We start from the raw sequence: 26601 nt of genomic DNA, 5'->3' as shown, positions 1-26601 counted from the left end.
AACTTGTAAATCATTAAGTTTTTGCTGTAAGTAGGATGCATGTTGTACATGAAAGTATTGGCTTGTGGTAAGTTATTCATTCAGCTTACCATTGACTTCCATTCATGCCATATTTGCCATTCATTTGGTAAAGCATCGGATCCTGACATATGTCCTTTTAAATTTATTCAAGTAACATTCTTGTAGTAAGAAGGGGAATGCTAAATACAACTGAGTCAACTGTTTTATTACAAAAACCCATCTTGTATATAAAGTTAATACCACAAATATACTGAATTCTGCTTTACATGACTTTTCATTGGAACTGAATTCTCAACAGGAAATATGAATGTTTAAATCTCTCCCTGCCACCAAAAGACAGGCATTAACTTCTTGCGACAAACCCATTGTACAAGTAGAACAAAAACTAATTGCTGGGACTTCCTATAGTTCCAGATTGAAGTTTTAAAGTCATCATTGAAAGAAAAAGACAAATTTATGCAACATCCCTTGTTTTCACCCTGTCTCCCCCTCTGCTGCCAAAATCCTAATCAACACCTGTCGCACTTCATAACTGACTTCCAAATTTTTCTTTCCTGCCCTCACCACTTCTCCCATTCACAAACTACAAATGATCCAGAATGCCAGGCATGTGCACTTGTACTGAGACCCACATCCCTGCCATCTACATTTTTACTAAGCTCTCATTGGCTTTCCGTGTCCCAGGATCAACTTTTAAGTTTATTTTCCTCGCACTCAAGTCATTTCATGGCTTCAGCCCTTGCATTATACTCCAGCCCTATGGCCATGTTTGCTATTTCTGGGCCTCCAACACCAGCCCGCTGCTCATTTTCTATTCCATTATGGGTGACTGTTCCTTCTGGACCCTGAACACCCTTCTCTCAGCATCGCTATCATTCCACTTTCCACCTTGTCTTCAAAACTTTACTCAAAAACCTTTTAGATCATGTTCCCCTGTTCAACTTTGCTACTTCATCACCTCCCCCTTGATAATTACCCAAGTGTAAAGGTATTTCTGTACTTTTAAAAAATTCATTCACGGAATGTGGACTTCACTGGCTGGGCTAGCATTTATTGCCCATCCTAGCTGCCCTTGAGAAGGTGGTGGTGGTGAGCTGCCTTCTTGAACCGCTGCAGACCATGTGGTGGAGGTACACCCACAGTGCTGTTAGGAAGGGAGTTCCAGGATTTTGTCCCAGTGACAGTAAAAGAACAGCAATATACTTCCAAGTCAGGATGGTGAGTGACTTGGAGGGGAACTTCCAATTGGTGGTGTTCACGTGTATCTGCTGCCCTTGTCCTTCTAGGTGGTAGTGGCCATGGGCTTGGAATGTGCTGTCTAAGGAGCCTTGGTGAATTCCTGCAGTGCATCTTGTAGATGGGGTGCACACTGCTGCTATAGTGCATCAGTGGTGGAGGGAGTGAATATTTGTGGATGTGGTGCCAATCTAGTGGGCTGCTTTGTCCTGGACGGTGTCCAGCTTCCTCAGTCTTGTAGGAGCTGCCCTCATCCAGGCAGGTGGGAAGTATTCTATCACACTCCTGACTTGTGCCTTGTAGATGGTGCACAGGCTTTGGGGACTCAGGAGGTCAATTTCTCCTCTCAGGATTCCTAGCCTGTGACTTGCCCTTGTAGCCACCATATTTATATGGCTAGTCCAGTTCAGTTTCTAGTCAAAGGTAACACCCAGGATGTTCATAGTGGGGGATTCAGTGATGGTAATGCCATTGAACATCAAGAGGCGATGGTTGAATTCTCTCTTGTTGGAGATGGTCATTGCCTGGCACTTGTATGGCGCGAATGTTACTTGCCACATATCAGCCCAAGCCTGGGTATTGTCCAGGTCTTGCTGCATTTGGACATGGGCTGCTTCAGTATCTGAGGAGTCACAATTGGTGCTGAACATTGATGAAGCAGCCGAAGGTGGTGGGGCCTAGGACACTACCCTGAGGAACTCCTGCAGTGAAGTCCTGGAGCTTAGATGACTGACCTCCAACAACCAAACCATCTTCCTTTGTGCTAGGTATGACTCGAACCAGCAGAGAGTTTTCCCCCTGATTCCCATTGACTCCAGTTTTGCTAGGGCTCCTTGAGGCCATATTCGGTCAAATGCTGCCTTGATGTCAAGGCAAGTCACACTCACCCTCAGTTCAAGGGTTTTGTCCAAGCTTGATCCAAGGCTGTAATGAGGTCAGGAGCTGAGTGGCCCTGGTGGAACCCAAACTGGGCAACAGTGAGCAGGTTATTGTTAAGCAAGTGCCACATTATAGCACTGTTGATGACCCCTTACATTACTGATGATGGAGAGTAGTTTGTCCTGCTTTTTGTGTACAGGACATACCTGGGCAATTTTTTACATAGCGGGCTAGATGCCAGTGTTATAGCTGTAGTGGAACAGCTTGGGTAGGGGCACAGCAATTTCTGAATCACAAGTCTTAGTACTATTGCCGGAATATTGTCAGGGCCCATAGCCTTTGCAATATCCCGTGCCGTCAGCCATTTCTTGATATCACGTGGAGTCAATTGAATTGGCTGAAGGTTGGCACCTGTGATGCTGGGGGTCTCTGGAGGAGGCCAAGATAGTTCATCCATTCAGCACTTCTGGCTGAAGATTGTTGTGAATGCCGTATCTTTTGCACCGTTGTGCTGGGTTCCTCCAACATTGAGGATGGGGATATTTGTCAAGCCTCCTCCTCCAGTGAGTTGTTTAATTGTCCACCACCATTCACAACAGGTTTTGGCAGGACTGCAGAGCTTAGCTGTGATCCATTGTTTGTGGGATCACTTAGCTCTATCACTTGCTGCATATGCTGTTTGGCACACAAGTAGTTCCGTGTTATAGCTTCACCAGGTTGACACCTCATTTTTACGTCTGCCTGGTGCTGCTCCTGGCATGCCCTCCTGCACTCTTCATTGAACCAGGGTTGATCCCCTGGCCTGATGGTAATGGTAGAGTGGGGGATATTCCAGGCCATGAGGTTACAGATTGTGTTCGAGTACAAAACTGCTGCTGTTGATGGCTCACAGCGCCTCATGGATACCCAGTCTTGATTTGCTAGAGCTGTTTGAAATCTATCCCATTTAGCACAGTGGTAGTGCCACACAACATGATGGAGGGTATCCTCAATGTGAAGGCGGGACTTTGTCTCCATAATGACTTTGCAATGGTCACGCCTACCGATACTGTCATGGACAGATGCAACTGCGGCAGGCAGGTTGGTGAGGATGAGGTCATGTGTGTTTTTCCCTCTTGTTGTTTCCCTCACAACCTGCCACAGACCCAGTCTAGCAGCTATCTCCTTTAGGACTCAGCCAGCTCAGTCAGTAGTGGTGCTACCGAGCCACCCTTGGTGATGGATATTGAAGTCCCCACCCAGAGTAAATTCTGCACCCTTGCCACCCTCAATGCTTCCTCCAAGTGATGTTCAACATGGAGTCATCAGCTGAGGGAGGGTGGTACGTGGTTATCAGCAGGAGGTTTCCTTGCCCATGTTTGACCTGATGACATGAGACTTCATGGGGTCCGAAGTACAATAATTAAAGTGCTATAAAACTAAGTTTTTGTTCTTATCTAGGATTCAGATAGCATCTGTCCATAATTAACATCACTGAAGTGACAGATTTGAAAGGATGGGTCTCCATTATGTAGCAAATTTTGAGACTTGTTTTAATGATAAAATGTATTGATGATATTTTCAGTTGCATATAGTGGATAGGGAGAGAACAGACCTTGAACAGAAAAAACAATTCTTTTAATATGTAAACTTGAAAATTATGGAACTGCCAGTCAAAATTCTGCACTCCAGTATGTGTTGCTAGAATCTTCATGCACCATTACACAGACCAACATTATATTTATCTTTTCGATACATACACCAACTTTTTATCAAACTGAACTACTTGCTTGGCAATATTTTGTAAGGATGTTTTGCATCAGCTTGTTATATGGAGCAAAATCGTGAAATTAAAGTTGATTAAAGAGCACTAAGCTAACGCTTGAGACAATGAGTTGCTTATTTAAGCTTACCAAAATTTTAATGAAATTAATACAACCAATATTTGCTGGATAAAGTCATTTTCTGTCAACGTAACACAACATGAATCATTTTACTGAATTTTAAAACAGGGAGCATAATTCGTTGCATGAGACGATTGGAAGAACTCCTGCGACAGATGTGTCAAGCAGCAAAGGCTATAGGAAACACAGAACTGGAAAACAAATTCGCAGAAGGTTTGTGTTTAAATAACTATTAGTTAGGAGGGCCATATTGCCAAGTTTTAAATGTGTTTTTTTTGTCTGCAATCATATTTTGTAGTCATGTTATTCTCATTGAAAAATATCTTGTCATATTCATGGTTATTACATTTACCTTTTCTATCAAATGGGTGGCAGTTCAAAGGAAAAGCTATTCCACTCCTGAGGTTCAGCTTATTGACTTGATTTCACATATTTTTTGGGCAGATCTAAAGAATAGATGAGAGGAAAGTTCAATCCAAAATAAATTTAATGGGATGTGGGGAATATCACAATAAGGGACAAAAATTCTGATAGCTTTTGAAAAGTGTTAAAAGACATCTCAACCATTAGCAGCCATGCTAATGGCAAGGTTGAAGGAGCAAAGGACTGAGAAGAGACAGATCAACATGAAAAAATAAAACCCAAGGTGCTGGCCTCAATCTGTAGGTAAGTGGAAAAAGTAGTCCATCACCTAACTCTTGATTGCTGAAGTCAAGGTACTACTGTGTTAAGTGGTGGGAAAGAGCTCTACCATCGCCATGAATCGACAATGCAGTGTGTCTGTGTGGAAATTGAACCAAGATTCAGGCCATGGCTGATCATTACTGCTACTGAATGTGTCAGCCTTATGCTGAACATGCTGAGTTGGACCTTGAAAAGACAATTCTGCATGATAGTTGGCAAACTGGAATGCCAGACCTTGCAGAAATACATTTGGCTGCACCAAAAAAGGCAACAGTCAGAATACATTGGATTCATCTAGTAGTTTAACAGCAGTGTCATAAGGCTAATGAAACTTCACTGTTGTGGTGCAAGAGTCAACATTTTATTAATATACCTATTGAAAACGAAAGTTTGTATTTATTCATAGACCATTATATGAACTTTATGAGAATTAATATTAAATCAAAAATAAAATTCCAGAGTTTATTCTCATTGTGTGTGGGGTAACTGATCTTTGCAATTGGGATGCCAGGGTCGGTTTTGTCAGAATCCTTGAGCTGAGGGGAAAGTGTACCAGTGAACCTCACGCATGCTGGAAAGATATTCTGCAAGGGCAGGCCCTTGGGATGGTGATGAGGTCCTCCCAGAGCTAAATAGTTTGACACTCACTGCTTCGTCTGACATAGTATGAATGCTATTTGGCCAAGTCACCAATGGCTGCCATATCAGCACCCATGGATTCATGACCTGGCACAAGTTAGGACTTACAGAAGGAAACAGGATATCATTTAGAGGAGAGAAGTAAGTTGCTAGTTCTGAGCCAAGGCAAGAAATGAGGTGCTCCATTACAGGGAAAAACTTTTTTTTTGTTTGATCTTGCATACTTCCTAGTTTGAACCAGCAAAGCAGTTGAAAGTTTTGGTAAGGTCTATATCGTTATCTGTTGGTTGGCATCAGCAGCAAAGCAAATAAATGTGAATATAAAAAAGCAACTGCTGAGAACTCGGTAATTTTTATCAAACGAGAAAGCTGCTTTTTTCTAATATAGGATTATCCTTTATTTTCAGGCATTACCAAGATCAAAAGAGATATTGTATTTGCTGCAAGTCTTTACTTATAATTTTGAAGAAGCACCACAAATGCTATCTACTTTCAAGCTGAAATCAACCAATCAGCAAGAGTTGTGAAATATCCAACAACATTGAAGCAGAAGATTTTCATGGAGAGATTTCTTTAGTAAAGGAATAAACAGTCAACAGATGAGCATTGGCAGATTTTGTGTAATTTTTTTATTTTCCATCGAAATTGTGTTTAGTGGAACTCAAGTACCATCAAAGCAAGTTTCCAACAGCTGAAACTGTACATAAGCTTCATGTTATTTTAATAAACATTTTACATTTTGCACTAATCTAACTGCTTCTCATCATTTTTAATGATAACAGCCTTTATAAGAGGGTACAAATAAAAATATTGAAATTATAAACAAAATTGAATTGTATGTAAGCACATTTAATATAACAAAGTGGATTCTGAGGGTATAGCAGCAGGTGCTTATTCATATAGACGGTTATCAACTTGAGTAGGTATTTATCATGAAACTATGTTTTGACAGTAATACAATCAGACAGATTTACATTCGCTGATGCCCATGACGATCTTCATTGCTGACGATTTCTGCCATAATGGTTTCCATGTGTCTCATGTAGAGTTGTATGTGAATTTTCCTCATCTTTTGCTGATATTCTGGGCACTCTCACTTTGAAAAAGTCTGACACAAACATCACCTGATTTTAAAAAAGGATGTATTAGAGTAATATTTGTACCCAGCTTGCACAGGGGACAGGGAGAAGCAGGCAATTGGGATGGTTGTGAATAAGTTGCCTTTCGATTCTCTTTATGCATTTTACCCAAACAAACAGATTATTGTTGTAATTTAGTCATATCTTTAGGCAGGAGATTGTAATATAAGTTTTCAAACCTAATATTTTGAGGGGGAAAAAGCATTAAAAGATTAAAATTCAATACTAGTCGCACTGAAGTTCATTTTCCAGAAAAGCAACTGGAGAATTAAACTATTTTAAATAGCTTGTCTGTGGTTCCTTGATATCATTTCAATTGGTCTGAATTTATTCCATGCCACAAGGTTAGTAAACATTGTGATTAATCCTCCTCCACTGTCCAGCTCAGTGGGACTGTCATCACTTGGCTCCACTCTCACTTGTCAAACCATAAAGCATTTCCAGCAATGGTTTTTCTTCTAAGCCCTGCACCATTAGTTTTAGAGTGGCCCAAGAATATAAATGGCACTCAATGGCAGTATCAACCAAAGACATGGTGTTAGTTTGTTCATGTACGCTGATGACAGCTCTCTCACCACCTATCAATCCTCTGTTGTCAGATTGTTTGTTCAGCTTCCAATCTTAGATGAACTGCAATTTTCTCCAGTTAAAAATAAGGAAAACCAAAACCATTGGGCTGGATTTTGCAGTCAGTAGTGAACAAATGCCACCAACCATTTATTACATTTACCACTTTCCCACAGACTGTGGGATTTTGTACTGGAACTTGCTAAGATTAGCAACCTGGCTTGCAAATCATTTGGATCAGGTGATAGTCACTCTTACGCATAGCCAGCCCTTCCAGTACATCCTGCCTATCAATTTTTACCCCATCCATTACCTAGCTTTTTGGCACAGCACCCTCTTCTGGGGAAAGCAACAATCACTAACCAATCAAATTGTAGAATTAATATTGAGCAGAGTTCCGAAGCAGATGTAAGTTTGAATGTTCGAATCATGTATAGAAAGCAAAATAAAGAGGGAAAGCAGGATGGGTTTAAGGGAGTCGTAGACAAAAAGAAAAAAGTCTTTAAATATTTACATTTTAATTTTTAATAAATGAATAAGCTGACACGTGGATGTTAATTTTCAGTGTCAGATAAGACTTATAAGGATGTTAAAAATTTGATTACATTGGAATAAACAGGGCAAAACTTTTCCTTGCAAGTATCATGTTTGTGTCGCAACTTCACTCTGTTCTATTTGTTTCAATGCCGAGTCCCTTGGACATTCTGTTGTAGTGAATCTTTCTTTTCTGAAGATTCAGGGCAACTCTGCCAGCAACTTCCAGGGCTTCATGTTTAACAGTGTGTGAGCATATGCTGTAAGTTACTGTCCGATTTACACTTTGGTAACAGTGAGCGCTGTTAGTCTATTATTTCTACAGCAAAATAGAGAGAATGAGAATAGAATGACAATTAGCATAAAAGGGATGCCAAAAATCTTCTGGCATGTAAATAGTAAGGGGCTGATAAGAGGCAGGGTGGATCTTGCTCTACCCCTCTAAGCACTTCGTCCAAGGTGAAAATACTTAATGAGTACTTTGTGTCAATGTTTACTAAGGAGGGGGATGCTGACAAACTATAGTTAGAAGAGGCAATTTGTGGGCAAAAATTGATGGGATGTACTGGTAGGTGTGGCTATGTCACCTCCTCCGAATTATAAGCCATGTTGCTGAGCGAAGTGGGGGGCTTCCCATAATCTTTCAATGTTCCCTAGATACAAGAGAGATGGCAGAGGACTGAAAAGTGGCAAATGTGACACCACATTGCATCCGGTTCTGGTCACCACACTTTAAGAATGATGAGGGTGCAGAGGAGATTTACAAAATGGTTCCAAGGAAAGGGATTTTAGCTACAAGGTTAGGCTAGAGAAACTAGTGTTGTTCTCCTTACAGCAAAGGAGATTGAGGGGAGATTTAATGAAGCATAGACTCGATAGACTGAATGGCTTCCTTCTATGCCACAATGACTCTCAGGTCACATCCATTGCCCTGATGCGTGCTACAAACTTAGTACCCTTGCGACCAATTCCATACCCGTCAACAGCCATTTCCTCAGGTTGAACTTTGAGGCCCCATTCTACTTTGTGCTGGAGCACGAGTAGACCATCCAGCCTGTCAAGCCTTGCCCTACCACTTAATACGGTCACGACTGATCTTCAGCCTCAACCCTGCTTTCCTGCCCACTACCTATATCGCCTGATTCCATGAGACCAAAAATCTAGACATTTTTAATATATTCAGTAATGAATCATCCACAACTCTCTGGGGTAGACAATTCTAAAGGTTCATAACCCTTTAAGTGAAGAAGTTTCTCCATCTGTATCTTAAAGGATCAGGGCCTTATCCTGATACTGTGCCCCCTTGTTCTCGTTTCCCCAGCCAGGAAACAACCTCCTCAGTGTTTGCCCTCTCAAGCCTTTTCATAATCTTTTATGTTTTAATGAGATCATCACTCGTCCTTCTAAACATCCAGAGAATATAGGCCCAATTTACTCAGGCTCTCAATTTGGATAACCTCATCCCAGGAACCAAGCTAGTGAACATTTGCTGTGCCACCTCCAAACAAGTATATCTTTCCTTAGATAAAGAGACCAGAACAGCGCCCTACCTGCTCGAGTGTGAAATAACGCGCGCTGACGTCGGCCAAGTGTCCCGACATCAACACTTACTCGTGCGATAGTGCGGTCGGCAGGCGCGCACCGGAGCCGGCTGTGCGTCCGCCAACAATTAACAGGCCTGTTAAGGCCATTAAATAATCAATTAACCTAAATTTTTTGCTGCCTGTCCAACCTAACGGTTGGTGGGCAGGCGAAAAGGCCAAACGGCCTTTGCATTTTTTTGTAAACCTCATCCACAGGCAGGATGAGGTTTCCAAAAGCAAATAAAAATAAAAGTTTAACAACTGAATTAATAACATGTCCCTGCTCAGGTGAGTCACGAGGGGACATGTTTCATTACATTTTTATTTTCTTTCTTAAAAAAGCTTCATCTCCCTGAGGCACAGAGATTATGAAGCATGCGTGAAGTTTGCGCCCAGCCCGCTCGCCCTCCTCTTCCCCACCTACCGCCCCACACAGGCAGCGCTCAGTGGTCCGGTGCCAATTGCGGGTGGCAGTTTCCCAAACACACCCCCCCACCCTGAGCCTACCCGCCAAGGGTAAAATTTTGCCCCAAGTGTGGGCTGACCAAAGCCCTGTATAATTGTAGCAAGACTTCCTATTCCTTGTACTTCAATCCCCTTGCAATATAGGCCAACATGCCATTGCCTTCCTACTGAAGGTACATACTAACAATGTCCCTTGTTAGGTTACCCAAGTCCGCCTGAACATCAACATTTATAAGTTTCATGCCTTTTAAAAAATATTCTGCTTTTCTGTTCTTACTATTAAAGTGAATTAGATTTAAGGTGATTGGTAGAAGTATTAGAGGGGACACGAGGAGAAACATTTTCACCCAGAGTGTGGTGGGCATCTGGAATTCACAGCCTAAGCTGGTGGTTGAGGCTGAAACGCTCAACTCATTTGAAAGGTACCTGGATCTGCACCTAAACTGCTGTAACCTGCAAGGCCATGGACCATGCTGGAAAATGGGATTAAAATGAGCAGCTAGTTTCTTTTTTCTCTTTTTGGCTGGCGAAGACACAAAGGGCTGAATGGTCTCTTTCTGTGCCATAACTTTTCTATGGTTCTATGAATAATCTCACACCTTCCCAAATTATGTTCCATCTGTCTCCTTGTTGCCTACATTACTTTGCAGCCTCTATGTGTCCTTCTCACTGCTTGCATTCCCACCTAGCTTTGTAAAGCCAACTTAGATTACTCTCTGTCTCTTTGTCTAAGTCATTAACATAGATGGTAAATAATTGAGGCCCCAGCACTGATCCTTGCAACTTAGCCTGCAAACTTGAAAATGCCCTATTTATATCCCTACTCTGCTTCCCCATATCCTCTCCATCACAAATACCACCTCTCCAAATTACTCACCTCCTCACCTACCTCAGCTCATCTGCTACTGAGATGCTCAAACATGCCTTTGCCACCTCCAGATTCTACTATTCCATTTCTTTCCTGGCAGGCTCTGCCATCTTGAACTTCAGCTTATCGAAAACGGCACCAAGTCCTGTTAATCATCATTCCTGCCCTTCTTCACCTACACTGGTTCCCAATCTTCCCTTGGGTCATTTTTCTACATTAGAAGCACTATTTAATGCAAGTTGTTGTTGACTCACCATATCTAGCATAGTCAGCCAGGGAAGGCAGAATAAAACTACATCCAAAAATTCTACCTAAAATTGTCTGAATTTGATCTCTTACAGGAAATTGGTATGTTGTTAGTTGCCAGGATTTCGGTAAAGAGTACCAGTGTGTGTCACCCAATGCTTCATGCCACAGTCTTCTATCGTTATGCAAAAACTTAGGAGTTAATGTCACTGAGTTAATGCTTAGGCAGGGATTAAGTGATTTGTCATAATTTTCCTGTTCTCTGATACATAATCCTATTTTTTATGGTTAAAACAATGGACAATGAGAAGTTTTATTTTTATCATATGTAAATGGTAATTTCACTATATGTCTGTTCATTTATATGGTAAATTAATTTTCCAGTTAACTTACAAAAGGTCTTGAGTTAGTATATGGGGTCCTTTCAATTTTTATTTGCTTGTTTTAGAATTTTTCCAGTTTTTGGTGCTCTACCTGCATTGAAAGAAACCAGGGCAATGAAGGGATGCTATTGTGAGAAACCTGATGATCACGAGTTCCATTTTCTGAAAATGCAGAGCTGAAGGAATAATTTAATTGAGATATTTGAAATAATTTGGAGTTAGCAACATCAGTAGAGAGTTACTCTTCCTTCTAGTGCTGTAACCAGACTAATGAGACTTGATTTTAGATTTTGAGTTAAGCTGCTGAAAGTTGAATCCAGGAAAAAAAATCTTCATACAAATGGTGGTGAGAATGTGGAAGACACAGGCCCACACCAAATTCACTTGAGGTGTTTAAGAGGGAGAGGGATAGTTAGTTGAGAAGCAAATGTATTAGGGGATATTTAGAATAGTCGAGTGTCATTATGGCACAGAGGAGGCCATTTGACATTTTTGAGTTCATGCCGACTCTCTGTAGTCAATAAGTTCCATTCCCTGCTCTATCCCTACAGCCCTACAAGCTATTTCCCTCAAGCGCTCATCCGAAGTCAGGAAAACAGATTGGAGCTGTCTTAGCAAACAGAAATGTTGAGTAGGCTCAAGAGATTGATTGTCCTTTATAGTTGTGTGTAAGTTGTAGCATTTCGATAAACAGTTGAATGTAAGGCAGTAATATTTGCTTAAGCAAAGCAGTAAATGATTGTGTGTTAGCATTGTGAATTAACGTACCTGATAATGATCACTTATGTTTTGTGATTGAAACCAAGTTGAAACTTACAAATTCATAACACAAATTTTTCAAGCTATAAATTTGATTTTTCTGTAAGTTACCTATTCACTTGAATGGTAATTATATAACAAAAATATTCACTAGTTGAAATGAAGGGTTGACAACCTGAAACATTATCACCTTCCCTCTTCATAGATGCCACCTGACCTGTTGAGTACTTCCAGCATTTTCTGTTTTTATTTCAAATTTCCTGCTCCTGCAGTATTTTGCTTTAGTGATAAATGGTCAATAATGACAGTGCAATAAATGAAGAATTTGTTTCTACTTACAACTAGTATGGCAGCAACAGCTCCTTCGATGAGTCCAGTCAATACATCGCTCCAATGGTGTTTGTAATCAGACACACGTGAAAGACCCACATAAACTGAACATGCAATTAAGGCAAATTGAATTGTTGGACGTAGCAGTCTGGACCAATCACCCACCATTCGTGCCTGTAGGTAAAGCTGATCAAAAATGCAAATTCATGTTAAAGTCATGATGTGTTTTTTTGGGTATTTAACAGTATGAACTTGTTTTTTGACAACAGAAACCATTCTTTTTTGGTAAAGGAAAAACGGTTAATTGTTCACTCAAATGATCTTTCTCATGTTCCAAAATGTGTGCTGAAGTTCAGTTTGAAATTCTCCATTTCTATTCATCATAAATTTGATTTTTTTCTTAAGCATTACTACTTTTATCATGGTTCTTAAATTACTGTTCTCATCAGTGAAAATAAAAGACCTTCGGGAAAAATCCCTTTGTTTTAAAGCCAAACCAAGCAATGCATAGGATTAAAACTTGCAAAATCATTGTGCAACTCAGTTGATTTTTCACTGATGAATTAAATTTCACGATTCATGTGTGAGTCCTAGATTATGCACATATTTAAAAGCAACACAAAAATACTGCTGGGACATCTTGAGCATACACTTCGTGAAAATGTGAAAAATCTCACCATTATATAATTTATCTATGGGATTTAATGCTACAATAATGATAGTAATAGCCAGTTTTTGAGAGTACTGGAGATATTTCAGGAGCCAGCTTTCTAATGGTTTCAAAAGAAGTTACTCATTTGATCTTGAAGACCTATACTCCAGCGGATCCCTAAAGGCTTATGTAACAAATTGTATATATAATTAAAACATCAATGAAAGCTTTCCAGTGATTTTTTTTGTCTTTCTCTCCTTCCCCCACCCATACATTTTTCCCCTTCTCTCCTAGAAGCTCATACTGCAGGGTATTGTTTCTTGGGTACCAGAAGCTTTATAACACCTTGTAATTCTTCACAGATAGCAGGCTCTTTGGTCATAGAGTCATCACAATCAAAACCAATTCCATCATCAACCAATGTCCATGCACATGCCTTCATCAACAATAGGTGCTAACCCTAATTTTTTTCACCCAATCTGCATAGGCTTGGCATTGAACCACGAGTTTTTCTGGTCTTTATGCCTCTGTTACACACTAGACAGGACATCCACCCATTAAACAATCCAAATAAACCTTGTTAGTTAATGAGTGTTCATTCAGGGCACATCACAACAAAGCTGTAGTTAGTGTATAAACTGGAATCTCACTCGCAGTTTGATTACGATTATACTGAAATATTGGAAATGGAAACTCTTTGTACAACGCTTATACACCAAACCATAATGTAATCACAATTTTCTGCAGTTCATGTTCAAAACAGCGCATTACTAAAATGTCTCTGTCATAAATGCAAACCAAACAGGGAAGTTAAGCAATTAACTCTCCACTGATGTAGGGAAATCTGAATGTTTTCTCTTAAATAAACTATGATTCAAGAACTCTGGCAGTTTATAAATGTGGTTTCTCTACAACAGTGATTCACAATATTGGACAGAGGAATTTCCATCTGAATGAACGAAGATGAAATTTCTAACTTTTAAAACTAAGTTTGAATTTCTTTCAAATCACTGCTGTTTTCTGAATATCAGTTAGTTCTCTGAAAAATAATTTTTATTAAGTTTTCTTTTTGCAAAGTTATTATTGCTTTACGTAGAGCACACTTTGAGGAAAAAGCAAAATTAAATTACAATCTGTATCTGAACAATGGGCTACCATCAAAAAAGAATTGGTTCCGGCACAGTCAAGGTATATCCCATTGAAAGGGAAAGGTGAGGCAAACTAAGTTCAGAAATCCCTGGATGAAAAAGGAGATTGAAAATAAGATAAAGAAAAAGTGTGCTTATGACAGGTGTCAGGTAGAGAATACAATTGAGAACCAAGAGGAATACAGAAGGCTCAGATGGGAGGTGAAAAAGCACATTAGAGAAGTGAAGAGGGATTATTAAATAAGACTGGCAGCCAACATAAAGAGAAATCCCAAAATCTTCTATTGGCATATAAATAGTAAAAGGGTGGTAAAAGCAGGAGTAGGGCCGATTAGGGACCTAAAAGGGAATTTACTCATGGACGAAGGGATCATGGCTGAGATATTAAATGAATACTTTGCATCTGTCTTTACCAAGGAGGTAGATGCTACCCAGGTCATGGCGACAAACGAGGAAACTCTGTCAGTAGAAGGGTTCAAAATTGATAAGGAGGAAGTATTGAATAGACTGTCAGTACTTAAAGTTGACAAGACACTGGGACCAAACGAGATGCATCCAAGGATATTGAAGGAAGTGAGAGTAGAAATTGTAGGGGCACTGGCCATAATGTTTCATCCTTCCCTAGGCTCGTGGGTGTTTGTGGAATGGAGAATGCAAACATTACACCGTTGTTCAAAAAAGGTTGTAAGGATAAGCCCAGCAAATAAAGACCAGTCAGTTTAACTTCAGTGGTGGACAAGATTCTAGAAACAATTATTCGGGATAGAATTCATAGTCACATGGAAAAATATGGTTTGATAAGGAAGAGCCAGCATGGATTTCTAAAGGGAAAATTGTGTTTAGCTAACTTGCTCGAGTTTTTTGAAGAGGTAACAGAAAAGGTTGATGAGGGTAATGCTGTTGATGTGGTGTACATAGACTTTGAAAAGGCATTTGATACAATGCCACACAACCGACTTGTGAGAAAATTTATTGCTCATGGAATAAAAGGGACAGTAGCAATGTGGATACAAAATTGGCTGAAAAATAGGAAGCAGAGAGTAATAGTCAATGGATGTTTTTCCAGCTGGAGGAAGGTTTGTAGTGGAGTACCCCAGGGACCCTTGCTTTTCCTAACACATATTAATAATCTCGATCTTGGTGTGCAGGAGGCAATTTCAAAGTTTACCGATGATACAAAGCTTGGGAGTGTTGTGAACTGCGAGGAGGATGGTATGGAAATTCAAGAGGACATAGACAAGCTGGCGGAGTGGGCAGATAGGTGGCAGATGAAGTTCCAAGTGGAGAAGTATGAGGTGATGCATTTTGGTAGGAAGAACATGGACAGACATTATAAAATAAGGGGTAGAATTTTGAAGGGGGTGCAGGAGCAGAAAGATTTGGGTGTATATGTGCATAGATCATTGAAGGTGGCAGGACAGGTGGAGAGAGCAATTAATAAAGCATTTAGTATCCTGGGATTTATTAACAGGGGCATAGAGAACAAGAGCAGGGAGGCTATGCTGAATTTATATAAGACCCTCGTTAGACCTCAGCTGGAGTATTGTGTACAGTTCTGGGTGCCACATTACAGGAAGGATGTGAACACATTGGACAGAGTGTAGAAGAGGTTTACAAGAATGGTCCCAGGGATGGGAAGCTTCAGTTATGAGAATAGATTGGAGAAGTTGGGACTGTTTTCCTTGCAGAGAAGAAGGCTGAGAGGAGACTTGATAGAAGTTTTCAAAATCATGAGGGGGGGGCTGGACAGAGTAGATAGGGAGAAGCTGTTCTCACTCCTAAGAGGATCAAGAATGAGAGGACGCAGATTTAAAGTGATTTGCAAAAGAAGCAAATGTGACTTGAGAAAAAACCTTTTCACACAGCAAGTGGTTTGGGTCTGGAATGCTCTGACTGGAAGTGTGCTGGAGGCAGGTTCAATCGAGGCATTCATGAGGGCATTAAATGATTATTTGAATAGAAACAAGGTGCAGGGGTACAGGGAAAAGGCAGGGCAATGACACTAGGTCATAATGCCCAGTGGAAAGCCAGTGCAGACACGATAGGCTGAATGGCCTCCTTCTGGGTCGTTACGATTCTTTGATTCTGTGTACCATCCAAAAGATTTAAAGTCTTTTTCAACAGAATCTTCCATAACCACGGTCTCTATCACTCAGAAGCACATGGGTAGCAGGTATACGGAAGCACAACCACATCCTGACTTGGAAACATATTGCCGTTCCTTCAGTGTTGCTGGGCCAAAATTCCTGGAACTCCCTCCCTGACAGCATTGTGTGTACCTACACCACATGCACCGTAGCGATTCAAGAAGGCCACTGCCACTTTCTCAAGGGCAATTAGGGATGGGCATTGCCCATTTATTGATTTAAAAAATTGCTGTGACCTTTTTGTCCTGAAGCTCAGCAATAAATTATGTTTGAATAACACCAAGTGACATTCCACAGACATGACACAAGACGGCTCCCTAGTAGCCAAGTATTTTAAACAAACTGACTATTTAATCAGCATAACTTCGCTTATCTTTTTTAAAAAATGTTCCTGAATGTACAATGCACAAATTGGAAAAAACTGTAATTTGGGGCATGAGAGCAAAGCATAACTGTTTGAATTTAATAACATTTGGATACAATTTTAAGTGGTTTAGAAAGTGTAATTCAATATGTAACATAGCTAAGTTGGAGGAAAGCATCCTGCCAGCAACAAGTGCTTATTTTTCTTTAAAATTTCTTCAACATAATAAAACATACCACAGTGCTTCACAGAGTGCTAACTAACTCTCTCACCATGTCTTTGATAACCTCTCTTAACCTAATCTTTTTCCCATCACTGTTCAGTATCTGGTTAGTATTATTTTATTATTCATTCAGGGGATGTAGGAGTCACTGGTTAGGCCAGCATTTACCCATCTTTCTCAATTTATTACTCATCCTTCTCAACAGTAATGGGAAAAGGATTATGTTAAGAGAAGTTATCAAAGACATGGTGAAAGAGTTAGGGATGGTGTTTGAAGGACGGAGAGTAAAGCAAAATGAAGGTACTCCAGAGTGTGGGTTGAAGATTTCTGAATGGAGCAATTGGTGGGGGACACTCAGTGGCAGCAAAAGTGCAGAAGACACATGCTGGCACATAGGGTTGGAAGTGGTTGTAATTGTAGGGAAGGGCGGGGCTATGAAGGAATTAGCAGGTGAGGAAAAGGCTTTTGAACTTAATTTGTTGGAGCATGGGGTGACTGGTGAGCACAGATGATAGTGCAGCTTGTTTGTGTGCAGGTTAGAATATGGGCAGCACTGTTTTGGGCAAGTTGTAATTTAGGTATAGTGGAACTTGTGAGGCAGGTAAGAGAGCGCTGGAATAATTGTACTTGTAGTAACAAATATGTCAACAAGAGTTTTAGCAGAAATGGAAGTGAGGCATGTGTAGAGGCAGATGGAGAGTTGTAGATAATTCAATTGAGAAAACTTCTTTAAGGAGTTTCAAGGTTAAAACTACTTGCACTAGCTTGCTCACAAACTAAATTAAGATTTCACAAACCATTGCACATAATACTAACTAATTGGGGTGGGTTTCAAAACTCAACTACTACAGTGCAAAACTATTACTGGCTCTACAATGTAGTGGACCTGAAAATTAAACCAAGCAAAGCATTTCCAGTTGCATTAGGAGATCAAATAAGAATATGAATTGTCCTTCAGAAAATCCAATGAAACTGAAACATATACATGAAAAAGAAGATATGATTTCGCCTTGTTGGGTGCACTTTATTATTATAAAATTACACGAAAATGTTTGAAATGTATATTTATAAAAGCTAAATTTGTCTCAACAATATCTTAATATGCTTTTTATTCCATCTTCATTTAATACCTCTTCTACTGGATCATGGCAAAAGTTCAGGCAATCCACAAGAGTTAACATTCAGCTTAATATATACTTGCAGTGGAATACCATAATAACATGAAGCTATTAAAACCACACTTCAACAAGCTTTATAAGTGCTTTTGAATTGTCAAGTTGCAGAATAGATTTTCCTTTCCCCACAAGATATTGAGAAAACTAGAACAGGGGCTTGAAGAAATTCAATCTTTTGGAACCTACAGTAATTTTTTTTAATTCATTCACGGGATTTGGGCTTCGCTGGCTGGGCCAGCATTTATTGCCCATCCCTAGTTGCCTTTGAGAAGGTGGTGGTGAGCTGCCTTCTTTAACCACAGCAGTCCATGTGGTGTAAGTACACTCACAGTGCTTTTAGAGAGGGAGTTCCAGGATTTTGAGCCAGCTACAGTGAAGGAACAGCGATATATTTCCAAATCAGGATGGTGAGTGACTTGGAGGGGAACTTGCAGGTGATGGTGTTCCCATCTATCTGCTGCCTTTGTCCTTCTAAGTGATAGTGGTCATGGGTTTGGAAGGTGCAGTCCAAGGAGCCTTGGTGAATTCCTGCAATGGTACACACTGCTGCTACTGTGCATCGGTGATGGAGGGAGTGAATGTCTGTGGATGTGGTGCCAACCAAGTGAATTGCTTTGTCCTGGACGGTATCCAGCTTCTTGAGTGTTGTGGGAGCCACGCTCATCCAGGCAAGTGGGGAGTATTCCATCACACTCCTGACTTGTGCCTTGTAGATGGTGGACAGGCTTTGGGGAGTCAGGAGGTGAGCTACTCGTTGCATGACTCCTAGCCTGCTGTTGTAGCCACAGTATTCATATGCCTAGTCCAGTTCAATTTCTGATCAATGGTAACCCCCCCCCCCACCCCACGGGCATTGATAGTGGGGGATTCAGCTATGGTAATGCCATTGAACATCAAGGGACGATGGTTGGATTCTCTCTTGTTGGAGATGGTCATTGTCCGGCACTTGTGTAGCGCAAATGTTACTTTCCTCTTGTCAGCCCAAGCCTGGATATTGTCCAGGTCTTGCTGCATTTAGACATGGGCTGCTTCAGTATCTGAGGAGTCATGAATGATGCTGAACATTGTGCAATCATCAGCGAACATCCCCACTTCTGACCTTATGATGGAAGGAAGGTCATTGATGAAGCAGCTGAAGAGGATTGGGCCGAGGACATTAGTAATTTAGTAATTCACAAATTCAAATTGCATAACCTTGCAGTATATTAGAACAATTAATATTCAATGCTGGAGAAATATTATTTAAATAAACCAAAATGACTCAGGGTATTTCTGGCAGATTATAGTGGTTCCTTTTTTCCCAACTAGTTACCCATTGGGGTTACTACCCTACCATTGGGAAAGCAGTTGTTTAACTTATTGGGAAGGAGGCTATTTCATTTGGAGACAGAAGAGCATGACTAACTCTCAGGCGACACAGCTGCTTTTCAAATTAGTTAGTTAACCAAGGACTATTATTTTCCCAGGGAGCTTGAAGGCAATTTTAACACCTTTACCATTGCTCAGCTGAAATCAGCTTTTTTATCATTCATGGGTGGTGGGCATCTGTGGCTAGGCCAGCATTTGTTGCCCATCCATAATTGCCCTTGAGAAGGTAATGATGAGCTACTTTCTTGAACCGCTGAGTCCATGTGGTGTAGGTAGACCCACAGTGCTGTTAGGGGGGAGTTCCAGGATTTTGACACAGAGACAGTGAGTATTCCATGAACCAAAGAATGTATCTTATCTCTACAACTTATCTACCAATTACCTTAAACAGCTTATATTTTAGGGAGTTGTAGATAGATCCTTGCAAATGATAAAGCCTTCTATCAGATAAAGAAAGGTTTAAAAGTGTGAATGGACTATTAAAAGTGTCCTTGCAGATAGGCACATTTAAACTAGTGCAACAGGAATGGCAAACAGAACAGGTCCAGAAAAGAGAAGCATTCAGTGATAGGGGTAGAAAAGTGATGACATAGGACAGTGACAGAGGTAGAAAAGTTATGACAGAGGACAATGACCGAGATAGAAAAGCGATGACAGAGGACAATGACAGAGGTAGAAAAGTGATAACATAGGACAGTGACAGAGGTAGAAAAGTTATGACAGAGGACAGTGACAGAGGTAGAAAAGTGATGACAGAGGACAGTGACAGAGGTAGAAAAGTTATGACAGAGGACAATAACCGAGGTAGAAAAGTGATGACAGAGGACAGTGAGAGAGGTGGAAAAGTGATGACAGAGGACAGTGACAGAGGTGGAGAAGTGATGACAGAGGACAGTGACAGAGGTAGAAAAGTGATGACATAGGACAATGACAGAGGTAGAAATGTGATGACATAGGACAGGGTCTAGTATATAGTGATTCAAGTGTAGACACTGATATAGAATGTAAGATGTTTGGAGCATAAGGATTTTTGTACACGGGAAAACACTGACAATAAATAAACACATTAGTCTGGGGCAAAAAGCAAAAAACTGCAAATGCAAGAATTCTGATCAAAAGGTTAATTCGTCTTTTCCTTCCACAGATGCTGATTGACTTAACGTTTCCAGCATTTTCTGTTTTTGTTTCTCATCAATCTAGGGAGTAGGGAAAATATGGAAATCACTGCTAGCGAGAAAGAAAGACTGATAAAATAGTGCCGAGATCTAGCTCAACATTAATATGGATTGGACAAGTGTACATAGATACAGATAACTTTCAGAGAAAGAAAAAACAACATTTTTATTTGAAAAAGAACTTTCATATAAGACCCAACAGGAATGGGCATATCTGATCCATGGATCTAAACCCTGTGGAAAGGCGTGAGGAAGGAAATTAGCTATAGACTTTAGCTGTAGTTCACCAGGTCAGGAGGGAGGACTGGACCTGAACTCAATAGTCAAATAAGAGAAGTGTACACAGGAAAAAGTGCAATGGATATGGGCAGCTTCAATTTACCAGTAGGAAACTGGGAAAAAATTATATTAAATGGAATTTTCAGATGAAGCATTCACAGATAGGCAAATAATATAACAGAAAAAACGTCAAGATGGATTAGATGCAAGAGTGCATCGAAGTAACTAGTGAAATTGGTAATGTATTTGCCACTGTCTTTAAGGAACCGTTCAAAGTGGAAGTAGCCTGTGGATTGGAAGAAAGATCATTCAGAACACTACAAATCAATGAGCCTAATGTTGGTTGTGATAACTTATTAGAAGGCATTGTGAAGAAGGGGTAACAAAATACAATAGATATGGTGTGGGAATCAACATGGATTCATGGGAGGAAGGTATTTCCTAACAAATATGCTAGAGTTATTTGAAGAAGTGGCAGATTTTGTTGGTAAGACAAATTTTCTGAATGTTACATATTTATGTTTCAGCAAGGCTTTTGATACCATGCCAAACAAGTGGTAAGTCCACTGGCAAAAATACATAGAAACAAAGGCAAGATTTAGTTAAAAATGAGTTATACTAGAGAAAGTAATGCCTGGTAGTGAATGAAGCTTAGTCAACATGACAAGGGGTCATCAGATGTGTGTTGCAGGGATCAGAGCTATGGGTATTTCTGTTTTAACATTATAAATTATTAGAGCTGGGGATCAGAAAAAAATATCCTCTGTTTGAAGAGGGCACACATTGGTGGGGCTTTGAACTCTAGGGAAGAGATAATGGGACCTTCATTGGTTAGGAAGGTGGGGTGATGAGTAGAAAATGGTATTTAACGTGGAAAAATGCCAGGTACTGAGGCTAGGGAAGGGAAATAATAGGAGGGAATATAGCATAATTATCTCTAGACTACATGATACAACATGAGAGAGATGTGATCATTGATAAGTAACTCACTGAAACAAGTACAGTAACGGATCTTGGGATATGTAGCCACATGAATGGAGCACAAACTCCAGTGGGTACAATGAGTGTACAAGATACTGGTGAGCACTGTTTCTGTTTACAGTACTGCATTGAGGACATCTAAGCATTGTTAGCAGTGGAGAAAACAGCAACTAAACTTATACTTACTTTACACCGTTTCAACAACGAGGGGAGCCTTAGATTATTTAGTCTGGAGAAGAAAATGTTCAAAAATGGCTCAAATTCAAGATTCTGAAGGGAATAGGTAAAAGATGACCAAAAATGGTACAACCAGGGGAAACAGAGCAAGTTCAATGAAGAAGTTATTTTTTGCAAAGAACTTTCAGCACAGATATGCACTATTCGGCCGAATGCCCTGGACTTGTGTTTATTTTTCATACATAAGTTTGGATACCCCCAAATATGGAAGCATCTACTCTCATTTTACCTGAGCAAATCCCTTCATTAACTTAAAAAGCCTCAATCAGGCCATCCCAGCCCCAGGGTCTCCAGTCTTTCCTGGCAATTATAACCTCTCAGTTCTGGTTTCACCTTAGTAAATCCTTTTTACAACTTCTCCAGTATCTCTGTATCCTTTTTGTCATACGGTGGCCAGAACTATACGAAGTACTGCAAGTGTGGTCTAATAAAGGCTCTACACAAGTTTAACACAACTTCCCTGCTTTTTAATTCAGCTTTTGATATAGATTTAAGGTGAGAGGAGAAAAATATAGAGGAGATGTGCGGGGCAAGTTTTTTACGCAGAGGGTAGTGAGTGTCTGGAATTCACTGCCAGAGGAGGTGGTGGAAGCAGGTACGATAGTGGTGTTTAAGAGGCAGCTTGACAAGTACATGAATAGGATGGGAATAGAGGGATACAGACACTGGAAGTGCAAAATGTTTTAGTTGACGGGCAATATGATCGGCGCAGGCTTGGAGGGCCAAAGGGCCTGTTCCTGTGCTGTACTTTTCTTTGTCCTTTGTTCTTTGTTCAACTACATTATAGGTAGTGGTGAGTGACTTGGAGGGGAACTTGCAGGTGTTGGTGTTCCCATGCATCTGCTGCCCTCGTTCCTCTAGGTGATAGGGGTTGCGGGTTTGGAAGGTACTGTCAAAGGAGATGCAATGCATCTTGTAGCTGGTACACATGCTGCCACTGTGCGGCGGTGGTGAATGGGGTACTAGTTAAATGGGCTGCTTTGTCCTGCATGGTGTCAAGCTTCTAGAGTGTTGTTGGAGCTGCATTCATCAAGACAATTTGAGAGTATTCCATCATACTCTTGACTTCTGCCTTGTAGATGGTGGACTAGTAGATACTGAGTGTCAGTAGGCAGGTTATTGCTGAGTAAGTGCCACTTAATATCACTGTTGATGACCCCTTCCATCACTTTACTGATGATTGAGAGTAGACTGATGGGGCAGTAATTGGCTGGATAGGATTTGTTCTGCTTTTGGTGGACAATGTAAAAAATGTAAGAAACTTTGGAAGAAGAATATTCAATAGATTTGGGTGTGGACTCAAAGGTATTTGTATCTGACTTTGGGAAGCCAGAAGTGAATTACTTACTGCAGAATTCCCAGCCTCTGACCTACTCTTTTAGCCACAATATTTATGTGGTTGGTCCAGTTCAGTTTCTGGTAACCCCCAGTATGTTGACAGTGGGGGATTCAGTGATGATAATGCCATTGAATATCAAGAAAAAATGGTTAGATTCTCTCTTGTTGGAGATGGTCATGGCCTGACACTTGTATGGCATGAATGTTACTTCCCACTTAACAGCCCAAGCTTGAATATTGTCCAGGGGCTGAATTTTACGCCAGTGGGGTTTTACGATCCCGCCATAGTCAATGGAGTTTAGAATGCCTCACCTCATTTTATGGCCCCATTCTCACCCCAAGAGGGCAGTAAAATTCTGGCCCAGATCTTGCTGCACATGGACATGGACAGCTTCAGTGTCTGAGGAGTTGCGAATGGTGCTGAACATTGTGCAATCATTAGCGAGCATCCCCACTTCTGTCCTTATGTTGGAGGAAAGGTAATTGATGAAGCAGCTGAAGATAGTAGATACTGAGTGTCAGTAGGCAGGTTATTGCTGAGTAAGTGCCACTTAATATCACTGTTGATGACCCCTTCCATCACTTTACTGATGATTGAGAGTAGACTGATGGGGCGGTAATTGGCTGGATAGGATTTGTTCTGCTTTTGGTGGACAATGTAAAAAATGTAAGAAACTTTGGAAGAAGAATATTCAATAGATTTGGGTGTGGACTCAAAGGTATTTGTATCTGATGCTGAGTTTCCCTTCACCTGGTATCAAATGTTTGAGTTTCATAATTACTGCTGCCAATTCCACTAATAAACCGATGTCTCATCGTTGATTTATTTGCAGGTGTTGGGCTGGAGAAGCATAATTACAGTAGGTATAAACATGTTTCTGAGTCATAACAGGCAGCAATGGTTAATGATGACATCAAATGATACATCATTTGGTGATCTGTTCATATTTTTGCCATCTGCTCCCCATGTGATTCATTAATACATAATTAAATCTTAACCAACAACATTCTGATTCTCCGTCAGCTTATCTAGGCAACAAACGTGTATTTTTAAAAGCATCAACAGATATTTATAAGCAACAGTTGTAATGACTGGGGTAGGGTTGGGTTCTATATGATGAGCTAAGATGCTAATTATCATCATCTGCATTTATCTTGAGTTCATTTCAACCTTTGCATTTGCAGGATGCTGTAAGAGATATAACAAACATATCTTTTTACAAACTATCTAAGATGCTATTTAAAGATTGCACTTTGGTACAGTTCAAGTTTTCTGGATGTAGGATAGCTATAAAGTGTTTTGATGTGATTTAAGCAGGGTAGAACTTGCACAATAAGATTGATGACAGTAATTAATGGTGAAGTAAAATGTTTTAGAACTTTAGCAACTATGCTGAGGCATTCTGGTTTCAATTATCAGTTTTGTTCCCTCTTTTTGAGAGATACAAGCCTTTCTGGAAGGCCTAGAAATTATGTAATGCCTGAGTCAGGAGGCTACCTCAGACAGGCAATCAAGAGGAGGTGAGCAGTGGTCAGAAGCGCTCATTGCAGCTCCACAAAAAAGCAAGTAAACAAAATCTTACCTTTCGGGTAGCAGTCTCCAACATACCCTTTCACGAACTGCTTAAGACCCTCTCCTTAAAAACTAATCCTTGATTTTTTTTGTCCTTGCAAACTACTATCTCCAACCTCCTTTTTCTTTTCAAAATCCTTGAGTGTCTTGTCATCTCCCAAAACAATTCCCATTTTCCCAGAATTCCATGTTTGAATCCATCCAATCAGGTTTCCGCCCCGCTATGGTATGCTCTTATCAAAGTCACAAATGGCATCCTATGTGACTGTGACAAAGATAAACCTTCCCCCCACATCCTTCTCAACTTGTCTGCAGCCTTTGACACGGTTTACGACACTATCCTTCTCCAATGCCTCTCCACTATCATTCAGCTGGGAGGGGCTGCTCTCACATGGTACCATTCTTATCTATCTAATCGTAGCCAGAGACTCAATTGCAATGGCTTCTCTTCTTGTTCCTGCACTGTTACCTCTGTTGTCCTCTGAGAATTAATCCTTGGCCCCTCCTATTTCCCTTTTACATGCTGTCCTTTGGCAACTTCATCCAAAGGCACAGTATTTGTTTTCACATGTAGGCAATGACACCCAGCTTTACCTCACCACCACTTCTCTCGACTCCTCCACTGTTGCAAAACCATCAGACTGCTTATCTGACATCCAGTCCTGGATGAGCAGAAATTTCCTCCAATTAAATACTGGGAAGACTGAAGTCATTGTTTCTGATCCCCACTCCAAACCCCATTCCCTAACTACTGACCCCATCTGTCTCCCTGTCTGAGGTTAAAACAGTCTGTTTGCAACCTTGATGGCACATCTGAATCTGAGATGAGCTGCTGACCTCATATTCGTACCACCTCTAAGACTGCCTTTTTCCACCTCCATAACATTGCTTGTTTTCACCCCATTTCAGCTCATTTGCTGCTAAAACCCTCACCCATGCCCTCAATACCTCTAGGCTTGACTACTCACACACAAGCCTGGCTGGTCTTCCACATTCTATTCTCCATAAACTTGAGGTCATCCAAAATGCTGCTGCTCTTGTCTTAACTCGCAGCAAGACCTGTTCCCCTATCACCCCCTGTGCTCACTGACTTACATTGGCTCCTGGTCAAGCAACATCTTGATTTCAAAACTCTCATCCTTATTTTCAAATCCCTCCATGGCCTTGCCCCTCCCTATCCCTGTAATTGCCTCCAGCCTCATGGCCCTCCTCTAATCGTGGCCTCTTGTGCATTCCCAATCATAATTGCTCCACAATTGGTGGCCATGCCTTCAGTTGCCTAGGCCCTAAGCTATGGAATTCCCTCCCTACACCTCTCGGCCTCTCTACTCACTTTCCTTCTTTGAGACAGTTCTTAAAACCAGTCGGTTTGACCAAGCTTTTGGTCATCTGACCTAATTTCTTATCTCTTTTTATGGGTTTGTTTTATAAAGCTCCTGTGAAATGCCTTGTTACGTTTCATTATGGTTAAAGGTGCTATATAAATATAAGCTGTTGTTGTTGCTGGTTTGACTGTTAAGGGTCTTAATAAGTTGACCATAGCACACACAGCCTGTTATGCTCAGTAGCAATCCACTCACCAAGGCTCCTTAGGCAGCACCTTCCAAACTCATGACCACTATCATCTAGAAGGACAAGGGCAGCAGACACATGGGAATACCACCACTCAGAAGTTCCCCTCCAAGTCACTCACCATCCTGACTTCGAAATATATCATTGTTCCTT

At 40.7% G+C, this 26601-nt stretch overlaps 2 protein-coding genes across 4 annotated transcripts in view; one reads left to right on the top strand and one right to left on the bottom strand.

The window, feature by feature from the left end:
- The window catches only part of mtrex (Mtr4 exosome RNA helicase), a 163301-nt gene extending 157211 nt beyond the window's left edge, over positions 1 to 6090 (top strand). Inside the window, exons 26-27 of the mRNA XM_041193483.1 lie at positions 4128 to 4232; positions 5750 to 6090. Of these exons, the coding sequence (XP_041049417.1) occupies positions 4128 to 4232; positions 5750 to 5802 (158 nt within the window). The 3' untranslated portion in view covers positions 5803 to 6090. The remainder of the gene's footprint in view (positions 1 to 4127; positions 4233 to 5749) is intronic.
- plpp1a (phospholipid phosphatase 1a) overlaps positions 5957 to 26601 on the bottom strand; it is a 118479-nt gene continuing 97834 nt past the window's right edge. For all 3 annotated transcript variants that reach the window (XM_041194829.1, XM_041194907.1, XM_041194997.1), the window contains exons 5-6: positions 12226 to 12402; positions 5957 to 6466 (exon numbers count right to left, since the gene is read on the bottom strand). In XM_041194829.1, coding sequence (XP_041050763.1) covers positions 6341 to 6466; positions 12226 to 12402 — 303 coding nt within the window. In that variant the 3' untranslated portion in view covers positions 5957 to 6340. The remainder of the gene's footprint in view (positions 6467 to 12225; positions 12403 to 26601) is intronic.

The sequence above is a fragment of the Carcharodon carcharias genome, chromosome 1 (assembly GCF_017639515.1).
Source record: "Carcharodon carcharias isolate sCarCar2 chromosome 1, sCarCar2.pri, whole genome shotgun sequence".
In the NCBI taxonomy this organism is placed as follows: domain Eukaryota; kingdom Metazoa; phylum Chordata; class Chondrichthyes; order Lamniformes; family Lamnidae; genus Carcharodon; species Carcharodon carcharias.
Note: the sequence above shows the minus strand (reverse complement) of the source record. Positions and strands in the feature narration are given on the sequence as shown.